The sequence below is a fragment of the Meleagris gallopavo genome, chromosome 1 (genome assembly GCF_905368555.1).
Source record: "Meleagris gallopavo chromosome 1, MGAL_WU_HG_1.1, whole genome shotgun sequence".
Classification (NCBI taxonomy): domain Eukaryota; kingdom Metazoa; phylum Chordata; class Aves; order Galliformes; family Phasianidae; genus Meleagris; species Meleagris gallopavo.
In genome coordinates this window covers 67087285-67109131 of record NC_139404.1, presented here as the reverse complement: position 1 = coordinate 67109131, position 21847 = coordinate 67087285, and the positions used below count along the sequence as shown (strand labels likewise).

At 38.6% G+C, this 21847-nt stretch overlaps 1 protein-coding gene across 3 annotated transcripts in view; it reads left to right on the top strand.

Moving 5' to 3' along the window:
• The window catches only part of ITPR2 (inositol 1,4,5-trisphosphate receptor type 2), a 263980-nt gene that overhangs the window by 192759 nt on the left and 49374 nt on the right, over positions 1-21847 (top strand). For all 3 annotated transcript variants that reach the window (XM_085231963.1, XM_085231974.1, XM_085231957.1), the window contains 3 exons: positions 2164-2259; positions 3429-3548; positions 21262-21369. In XM_085231963.1, the coding sequence (XP_085088089.1) occupies positions 2164-2259; positions 3429-3548; positions 21262-21369 (324 nt within the window). The remainder of the gene's footprint in view (positions 1-2163; positions 2260-3428; positions 3549-21261; positions 21370-21847) is intronic.

The following is a 21847-nucleotide window of genomic DNA, read 5'->3' as shown; positions in this document are numbered from 1 at the left end:
GTGTTTGTTGTTCCCTGTGCTGGAGCATACTGTTCAGAGATACCTTGGCAGGCTGGAAAAATAACAAGAACTCATGAACTTGAAAAAAGAAAAATATAAAGTCCTGAATCTGGGGTGGATTAACCAATACAGTAGTACAGCTGGGCGCTGACTAAATGTGAAGTAGCTTTGTGGAAAGAGGTGGCTGTCTTGGTAGAGAAGTTGAGCGTCAGTCAGCAGTACCCCCTCGCAGTAGAGAAACTCAACCATGTCTTGGACTGTATTAGGAGGAGTGTAGATAATAGGTTTAGAGAAGCATCTTTCCTATCTGTTTGACACTTGTTAGACTGCATCTGAAGTATCTTGCCCATTTTGGAGCTCTCTGGAGCAGGAAAGACATTGATGTACTGGAGTGATTCCAGTGGAGTGCTATTAGAATGATATATGGAGTGAGGTTCAGCTTGCACAAGAGTTAGCTTCAAAGAGCCCTCTTGCTGTCTGCAATGACCCCAGGAGAAGAAACTTATTTTCCTGTGCAGATCAATGAAGCTGGGAACTGGTACCCAAGAAGGTTGTGGGATTCATTGTGGTCTTTCAATACTTGAAGGGTGCATACAAACAGGAGGGGGAATGACTGTTTACAGGGGCGGATAGCGATAGGACAAGGAGGAATGGTTTTAAACTGAGACAGGGAGGTTTAGGTTAGATATTCGGAGGAAGTTTTTCACACAGATTTGGTGACGCAGTGGAACAGGTTGCCCAAGAAGGGTGTGGATGCCCCATCCCTGGAGGCATTCAAGGCCAGGCTGGATGTGGCTCTGGGCAGCCTGGTCTGCTGGTTGACGACCCTGCACATAGGACGGGGGCTGAAACTACATGATCATTGTGGTCCTTTCCAACCCAGGTCATTCTATGATTCTGTGATTCTATGATCTTTGGACCTCTTTGACACAGCCCTAAGCAGGGGCTTTGAGCAGGGACTGAGACTGCTGAAAGACCAGTACAGAGAAAAACCTTGAATGCATGACTTCATTGTACAACCTACATGATTTTATGATTCTGTGCCAAATGAGAGGAAAACCAGTGGGCTTTTAGCTGTGAAACTGGCAAGTTTCTGCAGTACAGTATTCAAATCATAATTACAAGAATACTTAAGTACTGTACAAATTTGGCTGAGTTTCCATACGTTATTTTCTTTTCTTGGCATTTGATGTTCCACATTTTCAGCTCTGCTAACAAAACTTGGATATACAAACCCTCTTAAAGCTGAGGTAGTTAGGAAGCCCCAGCGAACAGGTGAGCGTGGGCATGGTGTCTCCTCAATTTATGAGTTTGATCAGATTTAGCTGTTGTACTGCCACCTCCAACAATATGTTGAGTTACAGAGAAGTGAAACAAACTTACCCAGAATCACACAGGAAGCTTCTGGCAGAGCTAGGAACTGAACTGTTGTGCACTGAGGCCTGTTAGGTTTAGGTGCTTAAACCTCTCAAACCATTCTTTCTTTCCTTTTCACATTTGATGTAACTGGAATTAAGACAGGTCTTCAAAGTCTACAGTGGTACTGAGTTATGTCTGCTGAAGTTCATAATATTTAGTTGGTGGGAGAGATCTTAGACAGAAGTGGACAGTTGACAGAGCAAAGGATATCTTTATACATTCCCCTTGAAATATTTGATAGTAAAATGAAGTCTCAAGCTTGTGTGAAAACAGTTTGCTTTAGAGTCTTTTAAATAATAACCAATTAGCATTTATAAAAAACAGCAGGGAAGGAAAACTGCCTGAATGATGAGGCCTTTTGTGTAATGCATTTTGTAATTACCTGTGCTGAGCATTGCTTTAACAGAATGCCGTGATAAAAATTGTTAGGTGAGCAAAAAAGAGGGGGAAATGGGATTTCATTTCTTGTTCTTTAGAACAAAGCTCTATATTTGAGTCAGAATTTTTCAATATTTAAAATGCTTCTTCCCATATAGCATGCAGGATTTGTTAGCCTTACAGTATGCTGACATTAAAATGGGAGAAAAGCCTTATTATATATGCCATTAAAATAAAAGATGCAAGTAGTTCAAAATCATATCCACTAAAAAAGTAGTCCTAGTAATTTCAATTAAAACAAATGCAAGGATCGTTAATCCATGAAATAGATTTTAAATTTGCGTTAACTTGGTTTTGTATCTCTAGAACAATGCCTCCAAGCTTTTGCTGGCTATTATGGAAAGCAGGCAAGACAGTGAGAATGCGGAAAGAATCCTTTTCAACATGAGACCAAAGGAATTGGTGAGAAAACTTCTGAATATTCATAAATCTTTTGGCTGAAAAAAAATGTCATTAAAACATTTTAAAATGGTCTGCATCTAAACTGAAGATGTTGGCAGCATACAGTGACACAATGTATCAAGATACTACTAATTCACAGAAAAGTGCTTTCAAAGGATCAAGCACGCATGATTTCAGTCTTTACGACTTCATTATTTTTATCCGTTCCAAGCACTTTTCTGTAATTGTTTCCTAACTAAATTATCCTACCCTGGTAGACTGTCTTCAAGTATGCTTTGTCAGGGGCTGGGAAATTAAGCTTGAGCAGTTTGTGAAACAGTGCTAACAGAAATGCGTGTGTGTGTCTCTGTCTGTGTGTGTATTTACACATCTCATGAACAAACAAACAAACAAGTTGCCAACAGTTGTTGCTGTGTTATGGAACAAGCACGGTACTTGTTTAGATCTCCAGGAATTTGAATCAATTGGAAGTTTGGAGAAATTGTTTCCAGTCAAAGAGTGACTGGAAATCCTGTTTTGTGGGGAACTATGTGGGCATCAGCCCCTGCACTTAAATGGAGCCCAGTGATCTGCTGGCTTCTGGGAGTCAGTGCTGCAGTGGCTTGTTAGCACATTGAGGCCATCCCTAGTGTACAACTGCAAGATCAGGCCCTGCATGGGCAGCTGAGGACTTTTGTCTTTTTGTCCTGCAAGAGGCTTTTGTGTATTTTGAAATTACACCAGCACTCTGCCCAGTATTTGCCTCCCTTTTCTTTTTGGTTTAAGTATTTCTTTTCTGTTACGCTATATGGAGAGCTCTGCAGTGCAGCCTACTGTAGCCAGACAAGGATTGTATCTGCACTGTAAATGCTGAAAGACACTGCCTGTGATATCTGTTGATCTGTCTTTAAAAGCATTTGTGAAAATATCTGCTCACAAAGACTCAGCATTCCTGTTCCTTTCTCGTGGTTAAAGAAGTTTTGCTGACAAGAAGTGTAGCACTTTGGAGCTTCATAAATACTTCACGTTCTTCTTTATTCAAAAAGTGTACCTCAGACTGCTTGCTTTGCTTTCAGAACTACAGGGCACCCATCCAAGCTTGGGCTGAACAAAGTGAATATGTTCAAACATCGTGTGCTTTTTTCGCTGAGAATGTCAGTTATTTCATCTCAATTCGACTTGTGTTGCAGGTGGATGTGATGAAGAATGCATACAACCAAGGCCTAGAATGTGACCATGAGGAGGAAAATGGAGATGATGGCATCTCCCCAAAAGATGTTGGCCATAATATTTATATTTTGGCACATCAGGTATTCCATATTTGTTGTACAATTGCTTCCAGAAAAGCAGTGCATGCTTAAACTCCACTCTGTCTGATCCAATATCCCTTCTTATGATTTCTGTCTTACACTTTTGTACAACACAACCTTAAATAGAGTGCTGCTGATCGGAGGACAAGTAAGTAGCATCAGTGTAAGAGGTGGCACTCTGAGTAATTTGGTAGGCACTATTTGTGTGAAATAACAGTGTAGAGCAAAGCAATCAATGTACACTTAGTTTTGTCTTTCTTTAACATTAACATCTCATTTATATAAATCAAGTTATTATTTCTGCATTTTAATTAGTAGCTTCAGTTGGGATATCAAGTAAACTTGGGTTGAAAATATTCAGATTATTTTAGATATATTCTTTACTCAGTTAATAAGAATAATTGAGCCTTTTTACTCTTTTCTCCTTTACTATCAAATTTACTTTATTTTTCAATTGTGTTAAGAATATTGAAAAAAAATGCAGACCACATGAATTTTATTGTATCATAAATGATAGCATTTTTTGTTTTAGAAAGAGCCATGGTTTTAAAAATGATTTTACTAAGAGACAGATTCTTATCTATCTCTTAAGGGAGATAAGGGAATATTCTTTATTCACTATACTTGTTAAGTGTGAGGATTTAAATGTTCAATGAAAGAAGAAAAATCTTTAGTTACACTGGTATAATGCAATGTTTTTTTCAATCAAGGAATGGAAAAACAGGTACTGAATTGTGCTCATATGCTTGCAGCATGTTTAAGTAGTAAGTCTTGTTATTATGTTGTTATGGATGACCACGTTGTACTCTTGTGCTGTATGTAGGACTGTACATAAGGTGCTTGTCAAAGATTGGACAATTTTTGAAAAGAAATTTAGCTTCTTACCTTGTATGTCTATTTATTCCTAGTATCAAAGCTTGTAATGAAAATTTACAAATCTGACAAATCAAAATGTTGGTATTTTATGTCAGCTCACGTTAAATGACCTGACAGTGTTGGTGACAATGAGAAATAACATTTTTGGAGTAGAATATACATGTAAAACTATGTATGTAGTAACTGCTGGGATCATTTTAGCAGAGGGGTCAGTCCTAAGGGTACATGAGTTAGCTAAGGTATAGCATAATTTCTGCCCCTATTCATGTGCTCGGGAGGCCCACAAAGCCCCTCCATAGCTGTTCCAAATGCCTCATCTGTTGTGGGTATTTTGGCTCCGTACACTGTAAAAACAACTATCTGTTCACAAAAATGACTTGTTTTAATCTGCTCACATTTCTGTAACTATGCATGCATCTGTTTACAATAGCTTTGCAGCCATGTCAAGCCCACCATCAAAACAGAGCAATGAAAGAGCAGGCAATTTGGGGCCTTTCCCTCTCCTCTGCTAATGAAAAGCTATGATTCTTGGCACAGGACTGCTGGTCCTTGACCCCAAACTCTTTCTCTTTGTGCCCTTTCATTCACTGTGGGATGGGCAGGATATGAACTTGGTCCCTCCTCAGTAAAGCCATTGTTGCAGGGTTCCTTTTCTGGCTCTGCTCTGAATACCCACTTCTACTTCGCTGTGTCTAAGGTGCTTATTGGCAGCTGGGCCTTCCACTTGGCTTAACCAACCTAATTTACATAGTGTTTCTTTGCTGTACTCCTTACAGTTTCACAGTCCACCTGATGTTTTTTTCCTACAACCAACATGTCTCGTCCATCACTCTCCTGACACTTGCATGTGACTGCTTGCTCTAGTTACAGCCTTTTGGTGCCTCTGTAGTAGCAGAATCAAGACCAAAAGTTCCTCTTTTTGCTGTTAGAGCCTTCAAACAGAGACAGTTTATTTTAGGGAGCCCAGACTTTCAGTTTTTGTCGTTGCACTTTTCAGGACTCTGATGGGTTCTGCATTTTGCCACCCCTACATCCTTCCTTGCCCTTCCTGTGGCTGCTTTTACCAGAAGCAGAAGGCATTCTTGTAAATGCTTCACCCACAGTGCATAAAAACTTTTAAATATGTTGCAAGCAAAGCTGAGATTTCTGTTATTAAATCACCCAGCTCCTACCTCAAATGCACATGCAGGCGCGCATATGTGTGTGCATGCACACACAGAAAAACAGAGAGCCTGGGACATGGTGGTAAGATACTGGCTGTTAAATATGCCATGTCATGACAGTTACCACTTCACTTCCTCATGTTTCTCTGTCTTCATTTCTCCCCTTTACATTTTCGTCCTCGTCCAGCCTGCCACGTGCAGTAGTTGTGCTGAGTCCCCTGCACTGACTTTGGGGCAGTCTGGACACTGCTACTGTCTACTTTTTCTGTTCAGCATATTATGAGCACAGGGGAGAATGGAGCACCACTGAAAGAAAACAGAACTGAATTATCCATGAGGAACTACCCTGATTTGCACTCATACTCTGCAGCCTGGCTTTAGGGTATGGACTTATTCCAGATGTAGCTCTTCTGCAGCCAGTTATGGAAGAGACACAAACTGGTCCTTGAGGTTACATCCTTTAAAAATAAACCTATTATTCCTGGATGAAGGCAGGTGACAATTATCTTGAAAATCCATGGAGAAGATTCTTTTTTCTGTGTCTTGTTCAAATGTCATGATCAGAGCAAGGCCTTGAACTTGACAGTGCTAATTTCTTACAGTAGTGTCTCGGGTGAATACCAGTGGTGTGCTACGGATAGTTCCATCAGTTCTTTTCAAGCTTCAGTCAAAAAAGATTGGTATGGTGTTTTTATTACTGTCCTTTTTAAAAGATCCTGTTAAAGCAGGTTATACTTTGTTTTGCAAAGATAGTAAGACCATCCTCAAAGAGACTTCATCTTTATATGATGTCTCTGTAGAGTTTACAAAAGCTTTTTGACATGGTAGCACACAATGGTTCAATACTTACACTAATGCCTCTGCAACTGAGAGGTGAATAGGAGAATTAAGTTTTTATATGGCTACAAAAAAAAAAAAAAGAAATCATAAAAGGACAAAAAATTTTCTCACTTTTCTGGTGACTGCCTGTGCTTCCTAGCTTTTAGTTATAAAAAAGTATTTCAGTAGTTTGTAAACTAAAAATTCTCTATTAGAATTAACAGTATTTCTTTGACGTTTGTGACCCCTTTATGTTTACTATAAAATAAGAAAATGCACTGGTTATAACCACAGGTTTCTATAGTTTGCATGCATGTATTTATATACTTCTGTTAACTGCAAATACTTTGGAGTGCTTCTCTGTGTTTTTCAGCTAGTTGCAAACTCTCTAAATCAAGCACAAAGCCCTAGCAAATACACTGTGCCTTTCAGAACGAGTTTATTCATGAGGCTCAGAGAACATTGTATAAATCTACACAGCTTCTAGTCAGCTTGCAAAGAATGCACTGTAATCTAGTGTAGAACTGTGTAGACATATCCTTGATCTAAAAGGATGTGAGTGAGTAGGAGGTAGGGAAGCAAACTGTAGTACTTCAACAAAATTTTCAATGCCTTGTGACTCCTTCCATCTCATTCTCAAAGCTTTTGCAGAAGTATGGAGGTGGTGACCTAGAGTGGCATCCCTTTTATGATGCATATTCTGAGGCTCTCAGACAAGCAAAATATTACTTAATTTTAAGCACATACTTCAGTGTCTTGCTGGAGAAGGAACACAGGTCTTGAAATTCCACCTTTGTCCCTTTGTAACCCCAGGTGAGTAGGAGGAATCTCTATTTTTAGTTTTTTTTCTAGTTTTATTTAAATCCCAAGGGAGTACCAAAACTACTTAGATAAATATGGTCATTTCCTAATGGCACTGAAACTTAGTGAAAAACCATTTCCTCCTACCTGTAAGTTTAGAAGAAGTTAACATTGCTTGATATCAACACGGGTATACACAATAAACAAACATGAACTCGATTGAGCCTATATTCTGGTGTAGAATATAGTTAGAAGTTCCCTTTCATCAGTAAATTCTAAAAAAGAAGGTAAAAGAAGCAGTAATTGGTTGTGAATTGTAAGGCTCTTGCTGTATGTACTACTAAGCATACTGTAGCAATTGGAGGTAGTAAGTCATACACCTTTCCTTCAGGAGCTAATTTTAAATGAACTGAGCAAAATAAGTCATTCAGCCAAATAGATTTGTCTGTATAGAGAATGTTAATAGCATAATCAATACTTCTTTATCAAATATTGCAAACTTTATTAAAATAATCTTACTGCCGTGTTTACTTCATGTAGTATGCTGCATATCGGTGTAGGCACATGAGGAATCTTTACTAACTAGGCTTTTTTTAATAGGTGATATTGTTGGTAACAATGGTGACATCAATTTACAGCTCAGGAGTAGGGGTGCACTACAGGCTATTTTTTTACAAGTTGATATTTTTGACGCTTGAAATCATTTGATAATGAGGCTTGGATACAGTACATTCACACAGGAGAAACTTAAGGCAGTTTTTAAAAAATGTTGCCATCCAAATGTGTAAAATTCTAAAAAGCACAAAGCCTTTGTTTCTGTGGCTTTCTGTTTATCACACCATCTGTATCTTCCACTTTATTTTCTGCGTCAATGTTGTGCCTGAATCCACATAGTTCTTGGGCTCTCTACAACAGAAGAGAGAAATTACAATAATAATAGTAATTCTGGAAGAATTAGCTTTGCCTTTCACAGATTTTGAAGCAGTTAAAAGCTTTAGTTAATTTTGATTCCCCCTCTCATAGTGTAGGTAGTATTATCCAGTCTTACAGATAAAGACACCAAGCCAGAAGCAGGTGTAGACAGCAAGTCATTAGCCATCATGGGAAGAGAAGACAGCTTGCCTGATCCCTAGTGCCTTGCTTTAACTGCTACACCGGGTTTCCTCTTATGCTCACTTGATCCCAGCTATGTTACTAATGAGGAAAATTGGCATGTAATAACTAGTATAGTTGACAGTTGAGAAGTGCATAATCACTGAGCACATTAATACTCCAAGAGTCTTTTAAAGAGATCATTGTAAAATAAATTTTTCAAATAAACTTTTCTGTGCTACTAATATTATGGATTGTTAAGGCAAGAAGAGTTTTCACAGTATAACATATGTAGGTGTGAGAGGGGCTGAGGGATACTGGATGGCTTCTGTTTTTTTTGTGGGTATTTTTGGTGTTGTAGCATGGAGCAACTGCTGGCTTTCCTTCATTGGGTTGTATTTTAACATTTAGACAGATGACCTTAGACCCTTGTTCCTTCTTTTCTCTTTTGTGTCCATGTATGTGTGCACATAAAACAGAATGTATTTATTAAAATATATACTATAAGATAAATGTAAATTCTCATACACATCCACTTGTCTTGAGTGGCATACAATTCAAGTCAGGACAAAAGATTCCTTTGCAAGAACTTGGTTAAAATGATGTGAGCAGATTTTCCATGGTTTAATATCTGGGGAGCATGAGAAGTATCAGTGTGAATATGTTCCTCCAGATATGAGATAGGATCACTGCCTGTAGCTTGTCCTTTGGCTTGAGACTCCAAAGCTTTCTGAACTAACAGTGTTGTTCCAAGCTGAAAAACAGTATTCTGCATGAAAGAAATCTGGCTGCAGAGAGGGATAAATTTTAGGTGACATTTGACTACTCAAAAAGAAGGAATTATGAAGAAAGTGGAAACAAATTACTTAATAGTGTGCATTTACTAGCACCTTCTATAAGCAAAAAGATAGCAAAGAAACAGCTAGAAGTCTGTTCAAGATAGAGAATGGCTGGAAGCGGTTACAACCCCAGCAGTCCATAGTGGGCATTAGATGACTAAAACAATAACATCATTGTTATACCTTGGAAAATATATGATCAGAAGCCAAGTACAAAAGTCTTGCATGAACAGTCTTTCCCCTTTCCTCTGTGTGTTTGCATGTTCATTTGCAACCTGTAGCATTTTTCTAAAAAAGATCTCCCCTTCCTCATTGGAACTCTGAGTTCCCAGAGCACTTCGCTCTGAAAAGTAGTTGTGAAGTAGCTTTCAACTCCAGCAGGGGTCCTCTAGAAGACCTAAGATTGTATGACTGCATTGTTTTGTGAATTTTTAGACCTGCTGACCAACAGTGTTTCTTTCTGCCAATCCTGTGTAGACATCTTGCTCAAAAATGGGACCATTAACCCCATAAGGTTCTATCTTCAAAAAGCATTAGGCTCTGCTGACAAAAAATTTAAGTTGATTTTGTTCCTTGAACATTATGGCTTAATTTGTTTGGATTTTTATAAACTCATTGGTGAACTCTAAAACAACGGCGTCTTCAGTAAGTGAGATAAGGATTTTGGAAAAAAGACTGAAATGCAAAAAGATCTGAGCTTGTCTGGTGTAAATGGATGTACTGTACCAGTATCGCTGGTGAAAATACAGATCCAGTCACATTTTGTATCACGATGACCATTTTCAAATTTTGTAGCTGATATGAATGATCTCTCCAGCAGCAGTTTTCAAGTGTTCTTGGGGATAGTCTTCCCAAGCACCTGATGGCACGTGATGAAAAATACTAAATGTACTTAACTAAACAGGGCTATCTTTTGATGACAGTGAGTGATCAAACCTATCCTTCATGATAAATCTATCTTTCAGAATAAACAGCTCTGAGTTTGTGCAATAAGGATGCTCACTTTTACAGGACACGTGAAATTTTTGGAGCTCAAGGATGCTTTTTTTTTAAAAAAAAAAAAAGCCGTTGCTGAGATTTGCAGCATTTTTGTTTTCTTTTTGTTGTTGTTTTGTGTCTTTCTTTCAACAACGAAACTCTTACTGATAGCAGTGCCAAAACAAAGGGCTAATGGCGACCAGTCCCAGGAACCCGTGACTGTCAGGGGACTCGTATCCTTGACTGCCAGACCTGAAACTTCTCATAGAACTTCTATGCTCCACATGTTGTTTTGTAGTTATCATCCTGATGAGACAGGCTATGGCATCAAAATGACACTGGCTAATTAAATGTCAGCAGAATCAAAATCTGTTGCAAGGCTTTTACACTTAGATTGCCAAGATTGAAACAGAAACCAATGACGCACATCACCCTCCTTGCGGCTCATTAGGATGGTATATAACTCTACCTTTAGCCAGCTGCAATATAGAGAGACAATATGGAGGCTGCTGCAGGGGCTTGACACTAATGAGCAACTGAAACATTAAACAAATGTCTGTGGCTGTTGTTAGGTCTCAGGTTAAAACCTTGGCAACTTGTCCTTCGTTGTTAGGTCTCAGGCTAAAGCCTTGGCAACTTGTCCTTTGATATTTTCTTTTTCTCCCCTTCTCCTTGGAAGTATTTTCCTCAGAACACTGCCATGACTTTGACAGAGATCTATGCGGGGACCTTTGTTCCCCACTGGAGTCCTGTTGACTTGGGTTGCAAAGAGCTGCTGGGATTCAGGCTAGAGCTTTTTTACTGCAAGCTGATCATTAGCTTAATTTCTACAGCTGTAGAGTAATATCAAGTGAATATTGTAGGTGTATGTGCATTTTATTATGTTTAGTATTAATGAGGGATGGCTGTGGTGGCTGTACGTTTCACTAATGCACAGGTGGTCCTCATATTTCTGTTTTGTGGGTTTCTTCTTTTATCTTTAACTTCTGTAATCCTGTGTTCTCGTGCTTTGTGGTTTACAAGATTTTTTTGTCATTGGGAAATATGTTGTATTGGTGTTGAGGCCCAAACGTTAGACCAGAAGAAATATCTTTTCTTTGTCAAATGTCTGCATTGTGAAATCTTCACATTAGTCTGTGGTTTTACCCTCAAAATTGGCTGTGGGAGAATGACATAGTCTTGCTTAAGATATTTTCTGCTCTCAGGCTCCATTTACAATCCTGCATTAGTAGTAAACATACTGTCTTTTTATTGCTCTCTGAAACAGCATGGACTGGGGAGAATGAGTTTAATTCTCCTTTGGTTCTTTATCACCAGCAGGACAGTTACTTAGCTTCCAATTTTAAGGAGTCTTCATTTAGCTTTATCCTCAGCTGGTCTGTGTGGGAATACCTTCACTGAAGGTAGGCAAATTATGCTCATTTACACTGGTAGAAAACTTAACCTGTTGTTCACAAACTTTACACCTAGCCTTCGAACTCCCTGCTTTGCATCTTGTATACAAAGTCTTTTATCATCACATTAGAGTGATGATATATAGACCAAAAAAAAGCACAGCTTGACTTAAAGCTTCTCAGTTGAGTTTGCATACAGGAGAATTATGCTGAAATAAAAATCATTTAATTTGCAAAGAGTAAACTCAATCCAGAAGTCACTGAGAGACGATAAGTGTGGAACCACACAGTGCTGTCTTTACAAAATCACTCTTCAAAGTACGCTGCACTTTCAGTTGGCCCCAACTGCAGTGCTTACATATTGTCTGCTCAGAAATGTATGTAATACAGCTACTTTCTTTGTTCAGATTGCAGCAAACGCCCCTTATTAAGAAAGCTGTCTTACACGAAGTGTTGAATTGTAGTAATCTACTGTAGGTGAAGGCTTATTCTGGGCACAGAACTGGGACTTTTCCATTAGAGGTGACCTTCAAATGAACCAAAGTGCTCTTTTTCTAGTATATAAAGCACAGCTAAAGCATTTTACTGAGAGCTGTGAGGAACTTGCTTTGTTTGTTTGTTTTGAAGGGAAGTGAGGGTAGCCTTGGAAATATCATGAAGTCTGTTCGTACTTAATATTATCAGAGTAATTTTAATAGACCTCAGATATCTGCATGGTGAAATCCTACATCTTAATTAAAAACAGCGGGAGATGTCTTCTCTGAAAAAGACATACTTTTTTTACCCCTCTAAATTGTTCGATAGTCACTGACGTAATTATAGGTTAACAAAAATAAAGAGCATTAATCAGAATATCAAGATATGTCTGTTCCTCATAGTTGCTCTGTCTTAATTCTCATCTCCTCTGATGTCATAATTTAATTAGATATCTCAGTCATCATAGAGTTTTCCAGAATAGAGAAGATCTGAATTTGCTACCTTGGTTGCTTTCCTCTTTGTTTCACTTATTTAACACAGCACAGAATAAAAATGCGGTCCACTTTGCACTTTTTCTGGGACAACTGTAGGAGTTTCTGATTAAAAGTGTCCAGAAGCAAAACAGTTTCTCTGCTGTGTTATGTATGTAAGTTTCAACATTAGTTTTATGAAGGGTTTGTGGTAGCCTTAAACGAACTTGAACTTTGCAGATTTTTCTTTCTGTGAGTTTGCCTGCAGAGCACCATTTAGCTTCTAGTTGGTTGGGTAGAGCAATGTTTGTGAGCATTTCATGAGGACTGAGATGAATTTTTTCCCTCTTTTTGATCTCCCACCTTGACCTGTGGTTTCATAAGTACCAGGTGAAACTGTTATCCTGACAATAGTAGCCATAATACAGAGTTGGAAAGAGCACTTCGCTATTTTAATTTCTCTTCTCTTTATTTCTATGCCCTAAAATATTTTTAAAGACATTTTTCCCTGCTAATTGAAGAGTCGGGCAAACATTCAACAGCGTGATTGGAAAAACTGGAAAATCTCAGCACTGTAATTATATGAAGGGAGACATCTCTCATTCGCGGTCCATCTCCATACTTGGCAACTGTCCTGTTTCATACCCCACAAGGTATGAAGACCCTTGTAAAGATTAGGAAATTCATGTCTTTTGTGAATTAGAGAGCTTGCAGCTTCAGCTGCTTACATGCTACTTTAGTCTGATATGATTTTGACTCTAATGACAAGGTTATAGTTTTCTGCGTGTTATGGAAATACCTGACCAGGAGAGGGATACTAACCGGGTTGTCTATGAACAGACTTACTACTTCACTATAGATGTAACAAGTATGAGGGCCACATAATGACCATATCTCAAGTGTTTTAATTGTGGAGGCTGACTGAGGACTCACACCGCTTTACTGAGCTGCCTTGCTGATTGATAGCTGACTTATCTGAGCTTGTAGAACTGCTTGTACAGTGCCACTCTTCTAAGACGTAAGAGCATGAAACAGCTGGTGGGTATGCCACAGACTGGGCAGATGAGCTGCATCCAGATCGGGGAGTCACAAGTACAAAATACACAGCAGAACTGTTCTGCACGTGCCTGAAATGAAGCTTAAGGTGGGAAGACATGAGGAGGGACCTGGAGATTGTGCAAGCCTCATGCTTCAAGTCAAAGGCTGATCAGTTTGGTTAGAATCTGGAGAAAAGTTGGAGCCCATTCTGAAAGTATTAAATCATGAGTTACTTTCTCCTCTGCCCTTGGTGCCAGAGGAAGGAAAGTTGTCTGGCAGTCAAATTCTGTTCTTATGGCTGAAATAAGGAAATGTTGTCATTTCTAGGGCTTAAAGACATCTGTCACAAGCAGTTTCTCCTTTTACTTGTGTGGATAGCTAGCCTTCCTTTCTTTAGAAGCCATGTGATAGGTAGCAGTAGATGAATATTTTCCAAAAAGTCACTGTTCTGAGTAAGAAGAGAAGCTGGAAATTGAATGCTTGAGAGCAAGCAAAAAGGATGTTTGAGAGTTTCTCAAAGGCCATATCATTCACAGCTCTCTTATCTCAAGTTTATGTATTTATTTTGTATGTGTGTAAAGTGTTTGTGTCTTTCAGAGGTGAGCAGTTCTCTTGCTGTATGGATTTGGGATCCATATACTTGCTGCTTTGTTGTTGTTCTAGATCTTTGTCAGACTGAGTTTGTACCATGCTGATGAGCGTATTAATAAGGTCTTATTTTGTGTGCAGTGCTGTCAGCCTTTCATACAGTTTGCATGTAGCTGAAGTTTTGCTTTTTATTATAAGGTAAAGCTCTATTCTTCTTCCTTTTCCATTCAACTGTCTTGTTATCTTCCGATAATCATTTCTGACACTTCCATTATCTCCATATGTCCTTCCTTCCTGTACTCCTCAAAATTTTGCTTACAGTATTTGCAGGAGGCTATCTACAGGTACAGTTCTCTCATCCTGTTGGAACACAGAATCATACACTTCTGTCCACATCTTATGTTCAGTACAGTCAGTGTGCACCAAAAAACAGATGTAATCCATGTATGCATTGAGCCAATTTGGCTAATTTTGACACTGTTGTCCATGACAGTCTATGTGTATTTTTAAGAGGTTTGCATACCCTCTTCTCCCTCAGATTAATTTTGTTTTGTTTCAACACATTTTGTCAGCAGATCTGAACTCCCCCCACATGCGTAGTACTTTCTTTCTCTCCCTCTCTCTTTTTTTTTTTTTTTTTGCGAGTAAGCTTTGCCTTTGAAAGAAATTGTAAAGAAGACAAATGGAAGTAAAGCTCGTTGAAATTTTTGCAAGTCATTTTGTCTTCTGTTTGCTTTCATCAAGGATAAAAGAATAGCAAAACCACATCAGAAATAGCAATAAAATTACTGTGGGGGCTGCAAACATAATAATGATAGAGATCACTTAACTGTGATGGTTTCTCTTATGCGATAATGTCAAGGTGTTTTATTTCTCCTTAGTCTGTGAGGTAGTTCACTAGTATCCACAAATTTTAGTGCATGCCACATGGAGGCCAGTAAGGAGAGGTGGTGCCTTAGAAAAGTTACACAAGGCTGTGGAAGACCCAGCAACAGAATCCAGAGTCTGGACCACCCAGGGCCATATTCGTGTACCGCAAGCCATCAGGAGAAGATTAACTTGAAACCCTTTTGGTTGCTCTGTACAGTATAATCTTCTAAATGAAATCAATGAATACTTGATTTGAGAGTCTCCCGTTGCTCCATCCCTGCTGTTCCTAATGTTTGTTAACAGATTGCTTTGTGGTAGAGTGCAAAGGTGCCGCTCTATAAAACTGTAATGACTTCTGGAAAGGAAGTTGCCCTATGTATTGCAGAAAGCACCATTCAATTTTGATTGGAACATGGGGAGTTGAGAAGTTGTTACCACTGTTAGTACAGCCAGCTGAAATAAAAATTTCTGCTCAGCTATAGTTAAAATGACTTTCCTTTTTCTTTGCTTTCTCTCTCTCTCTCCTTGTTTACCACTGGAATATGAGTGTTTTCTTTGCCCTGGGCGGGGAGCTGGAGTACGGTAAGGCCCTGACACTCAGAGGAAAAGTATCTCATTTTCTGTCTCCTGTCCAGTCGTGGGTTTCACCCATTCTGTTTGCTACTCCCTTGACTCTCTCTTTGTGTTGTTTCTCAGTCCTTCGAAGTTTTCTTGTCAGTCCTCAGGCAGATTTTTAACCTTTCTCTCTAAGTAGAAAATGAAGTGTTTGGTGGAATGGCTGGTGTTTCCCCCGCTGAGGAGGTCTGGCGGCCAGATCTCACACTGCCCGGCTTTGGGAGCCAAGGGACTTGGGGAAAAGAGGAAGGGACTGCAGCTGTAAATGAGCACAAGTTAGTGCACAGCAAGGTGAAGCCAGTCTGAATAGATACAATATTCTTGCTACAAGTTAGATTCTGTCTATTTTCTCCCTGGTGAAAGAGCAGTGGCTTTTAGGTTTGTGAATTATGCTACGGTATCTCTCATTACTGAATAGGTATGAAGATAATTTACAAGAAATCTATCTGATCTCACTCACTGCATGTCAGGTCTTTGCAAACAGCTCTTGCCTCACTTTCCCCAAGATCTACAGGTTATGAACTTCCAGGACTGTCCAGCTACCTCTCTGTGCACTGGCATGCCAGGCAAGGCCGACTGGCCCAGCTAGCAAGCTGAAGTTGGAACTTGGGGTGAGGGAAGAGAGGGCATTGTGCAGTGCTGCAGCGTGCAAGCCTGACCAGTTCCCTCGCTGCTGTGAACCCCAGAAGTCAGCACTTGCTCCAGCTGCTGCCTTGCCCTTCCAGGCCTGCCTGTGTGCCAGGAGTAAGTTGTGCTGCTGCCTTCACGGGTGCGAGGAGAAATTCAAGAGAAATAGTGGCAAGCGTAATGTATACAGAGGTGAATTTTTCTTCTCTAGTCTTCAGATTTTTGTAATACTTCTGAAGAGAACTGCTTTAAATATAAAGTGCTTCATGGCACAGAAACTATTTATGTCTTAGTTTGTATTTCTCAGGCAGTTATCCAGAGCTTATAGTAATACTTTGACCTTTTCTAGAGAGCGAATGTAACACATTTCACACTTTACCAGTAAACTGATTCTTCCACGAAAATAATACCTGTTTACAAGGCACTAAGCTTCACCCATTTAGACCTTTTTGTGCTGTTCTAGTCATAAATATCATCTTTATTCCACAGATTTGGTAGTCTCAAAGTGCTAGAGAGTGAAATTGATATAAATGGATCTCACGGATTTCAGCTTGCTGTTTCTAGCTCATATTTAGAATACTCCTGTCCTTTTGGGGGCCCAATGCAAAGCCTGGTGAAACTGGCAGGGATTTTGGCAACTCTCTCAGCAGCGTGCTAGGTCAACCTTCAGTGCAGACTATGCTACAACATTTGAGTTAGAACCAGGGACTGACTTGTCCGCATAAAAATACAGAAGGGGTCTGTGTTTTACAGAGATAATGAAAAATGGAAAGTTACTTTGTCTTTTCCCAGAATTTTTTCTACAGACACATGTATATATACCTACATATTTTGGCACACCAATCTAGTAGCCAAATCAATGAAATATTGAGAGTCTGATGGCATGAGAGTTCACGGCTTTAAATCACTTTTTCATAGAGAACATTAAAATAACTGCATTTATGTTTCAGGAAATCTGTAAAGTAAAATGCTTGCAAGAAATGCATATATTGTTGATGGCAAAAAATGTCTGCTGTCTTTTTCCATGCTGCTGATCATGTGTGTAATCCCAAGTGACCATCTGATGTGATTTTATAATTGTTTTAAATGAGGAGTTCAGACTAATTATTACTTGTAATTCTGTCATTCCTCTCTAGTTTTTCTTTATTAATGACAGCAGTTGTTCTTGATCTGCTCTAAATCTTTTGCATTTTGTTCTGATGTTTATTATGGTATTTTCCAAATTTTTGAAGCAAAGGTCTTTCAAGATGAAGAACAATCCTTCCCTGGGAACTGACTGGAAAGCCAAATGATCTTTATTGATATAGATATTGCCTTACACTTCCCCTCTTTGGAAATCACTGCTCCATTATATGTTATTGCTTCCTCTTCCCTAAATGCCTTTGTGAGTAGTAAAGTACAGTGTTGACATTTAAAATATCATCACTGGCATGGTTGATAGATGAGTGAATGACTGAGAGAGTTCCCTCCTCGGAGGTGATTTTTTTCAGGCTCCCTGCAGATTCAGGCTCTAGCAAAGGTTATGTTTTGTATCAGTTATGCTCACTGCACGTTTTTGAGCTTTGCCTTGCAAATCTGAATGGGGCTGTGGTTTTTCCTGCAGTCACTATAGTCCATGCCCATCTAGTGTCTCGTCCATCAGCTGCCCCGTAAGACTTGTGCAGCACTTCAGGAGCAACACAACCACATCACAGGAGTTAAATGTGAAAAAATGTCAGTCAGATCTCACACAGTTTTTATGTGCCAGTCACAGACTGTCACCTAGAGCGTACTGCCAGCTTGGATAAGCTGTTCATGTTTGATGTTACTGTTTGTCACTACATTGCTATTTTCATTGCTGTTTCTTTGATCTCAGAAATAGTTCCGTACTGGTCAGGAAGTCTGCTGGCACTGTCCTATTTGCCCATGTCTGCCTTTGAGTTCATTACACGACGAAGGAAAGATATGAAATCACCGCTTCAGGAAACACCGTAGTTGCCAAATAACATAGCATTTAGTAAACAGTTCTTAAGTGTTACTGTGGGCCTCTGCTTTTTGTCTGAGTTTTCAAAGATTGCTATTCACACCATTCTTTCGTTGATGTATATTTGGCAATACAGAAATATTATCAGCACTTATTTTGTGGCAACTTGGAAGAATCCATCACACATTAGAACTGCAATGCAAGAAGAAAACAGAGAACTACCCTTTGCCCTGAAGGGAAAGGTCTCTCTCAAGGTCTAGATTTGCATCTAGAATTGCAATCTAGAATCTAGACTGCAGGAGGTCAGTGGATACGAAGAGATGGGAAGTAGAAAGAAATGATGTTATGAGCACTTGTGGTCTAGCACTACAGTTGACAGATGTAGATAAATTTCACTTCTAAAATCTTCTCCAGCTTGGTCAGCAACTCTAGAACAGGAGTTTCTGACCTGTTCTTCAGATCATTTTGTCTAATGCTAGCGTCAGGAAGCCCCCAGATATATATGATGCTAGACTGTGAACACATCGACTCAGGATGGTCCTGTGGTTTTAAAGACATAGCTGTTGTTCATTTAAAACCTGATAGTGAAGTATGCACTGCATCAGCTTCATCTCAGATCACCAGCAGTCTGTAAAGTCGGTGCTGTACTGGTCAGTCCCACTACATCACAAGAGGGCTGAGATGATTTTCCCTTCTAGCACATGTGGTAAGGGAACTTTTGATACTGACATTTTTCAAGACATGCTTCTACATTAAGAGTTATAGACAGTTAAAAGCAGATCAAGAATTGGTATCTTAAGATTTTGTATGTCTTATAAGTGATATTTCCAATTCTTTGTACATTCAAATATATTTAGAAATGAAGAGTTTTGTACTATTAATGTGAATTTATAAATCTGTATATGTCCCTTTCTCCAAACTGGTAGTCTTTTTAATATGAGAAGAATTATCAATATATCCTTAATTTATCACTTATTAGATTATCATAATCTAAATGGTTCACATTAGAGAAAGAGGATCAATGTGCAAGCAAAATTCCTCTGTATTGCAGGATATGAAAAATAAAATAAAGGAATATATATGCTTTTATTTGTGCTAATTCTTCATTCCAAGCACGGTGTGACTACATTGTCTAGTCTGTTCTTTTTTTTTTATGTCAGAAATTACAGCCGAAGTAAATGGCATTTGGAGATGGACAATTAAAATAATTGAGTAACAGAGAGTCTTCTGTTTGAGAAAAGATGTAAAACATAGGGATTTTTTTTAATTTAAGGAAGGCACAAGTAAGAGAGAACATGACATTAGTGTTCAGAATGATGAATGATACAGAGAATGTGAATGGGTGCTCTTGCTTGCCCTTTCTTCAGTACAGAAGCGGAGGGACATTCAATAAAGCTGAAAAACAAAAGTAGTAGCACTATTTAAAGACAGTTTTTAAGCAATAATTACCTTGTTTTCACAAGCTTATCTTGTTTCTTCATGATGCTGGTGTGGGGAATGCAAGATATCTGTGGAAAATTAATTCAGGTTATCCTTCTAAACAATTTTTGTGGACATATTGCAAAGTCTAGTTCAGGATATATGCCTAATTCCTTTTAGCCTTTATAATAAGTGAAAGATGCGTGAGACAAAGTATAGGTAGTGAGACTATCTATATATTTACTAGATAAAGCAAAATGTAGATATTCAAAACAGACATCTATTGGTGATGGAAAGAACATTGCTCTACGGTTGTCCTCCCTGTGATTTTTACATGTGTCCCTGAAGTATCTGCTCGTGAGCCTTTTTAAAAGACTGATATTCTGCCACTTTGGCTCAGTGCTTTTCTGGAAGGTTCAAGCAGATTTCTGTCCATGAATAATTAGTATCAAAATTCAGAAGAAAATGTATTTTGACCAGTCTTATTAAATAGAATAAATTATGTATGTATCTCACTCCCACCATTCTTGGTTAAAAAGAAGATGGTGAGACTTGCAAATGGCTTAGGAATGGATGTGATCATATTTTGGTTAAATTATTATATCTATTTAGTTACACTGTTACTTTTAGGCTTGATCTCTGACACTTTTTTTGTAGGTTTGTAATTACTTTTTAATTCCTCAGCATACTGCTTTATTTCACTTACTACAATTCTTAGCCACATGTGGTGCTCATCAGTCTAAACCCTTGTTCCTGTTCCTTTCATTTCCACTGTCTATGTCTAGCCCGTTGTACTAATGTTTGTGTTATGCTTATGACCTAGATCATGGCTGTAAGCTTTTTATTTGCGTGTCTGTTTCCTCCACCTTAAAATGAGAAAATTTGTAATCTTGGTGAAACACCTCAGAGTTTCTATGTGAAATCCACTCTCCTATGTAGAGAAAACTGCATGTTTAGTACATTTCCTTATGCCTCCTGATTAAGTCTGTGTTTCTCACTGACCTAAGAGACGTCATGAATGCATTTGCTGATACTGTCAGTATTGAATTTTGTGCAATTTTGAGTATTATAAATATTTGCAAGATTGGATATATTTTATGAATCATATATGTATCAGTTCTGTAAAAGTTTTTATGAGGAGTTGCATATTTATGTGTGTATGTGTACTAAGTATATAAATTGTACACTAAGAATATATCTGCCTGCTAGTGAAGTCCAGTTGCCTCTGAAACAGTTACCTGTGTTATCATGGCAGCCCTGTAATGCCATGCCAGAACATAGTGAAGAATAGCTTAGCCACGTGAAATAACAGAAAAAAATTAATTGTATGTGTAATTACCTATTTTGAAGTATGCAAATTTTATGTCTAAACTTAAGTCAAAAGAAATATTCAATCTAGTTTTTTTTTATTTGTCAGACACACTCCAAAATACATCTAAGCTGCTGGCAAAGCTGCCACCCATAAATCTCAGCCGGAGACTTGCTGCTAAGTTTTAAAATCTATATTATTTCTATTGTTCTCAAGTGATTACATTTTTTGTTGTTATCTGTGGATAGAGCCCCACTGGGTTGAGCATATAAGTATATGGGAATGGGGGGAGGAGGATTTGTGTTAGTTAAGTGGAGATGATAAAGCTGAAAACATAGCAGCAGGACATAAATCAGATTTTTATTCTTTTTCTAGTTGGCTCGTCACAATAAAACATTGCAACAGATGCTGAAGCCAGGGTCAGATCCAGATGAAGGAGATGAAGCCTTGAGCTACTACGCCAATCATACAGCACAGATAGAGGTAAGGAATTGCTGTCTAGAAGATTGAGTATGAAACAAGTTTGCATATTGTACAGGGCATGTTCAACTCTCTTTAGACTTCTGAAAAGCAAAGCTCAATCAAATGTATAGATTATTTATGAGAAGAAGAAAGTTAACTGCTATTCTTTTGGCTACGGGAGAAAAAGGAATGTACCTATTTTATATAGGTACATTATATATTGAAAGTAACTCCAAGCTCATTTTACAAAAGCTTTTTTTTGTGTTCTCGAACATGTTTTGTTAGGGGAATAATGACTATAGATAGTACCTGTGTCATGAAGTCAAGAGTAATCTTGTATGATACATCACTCAAATAAATAATGAGTTCTAAGCCAGTGATGCTAACCAATCAAATTAAAAGTTTGGCTGCAGTACAAAGAGGTTTTGAAGCGATATAAACATTCAGTATGGCTTTTGTTTAAAAGAGCCTGGCTCTGTCTGATGCAAGCACCTTGAGT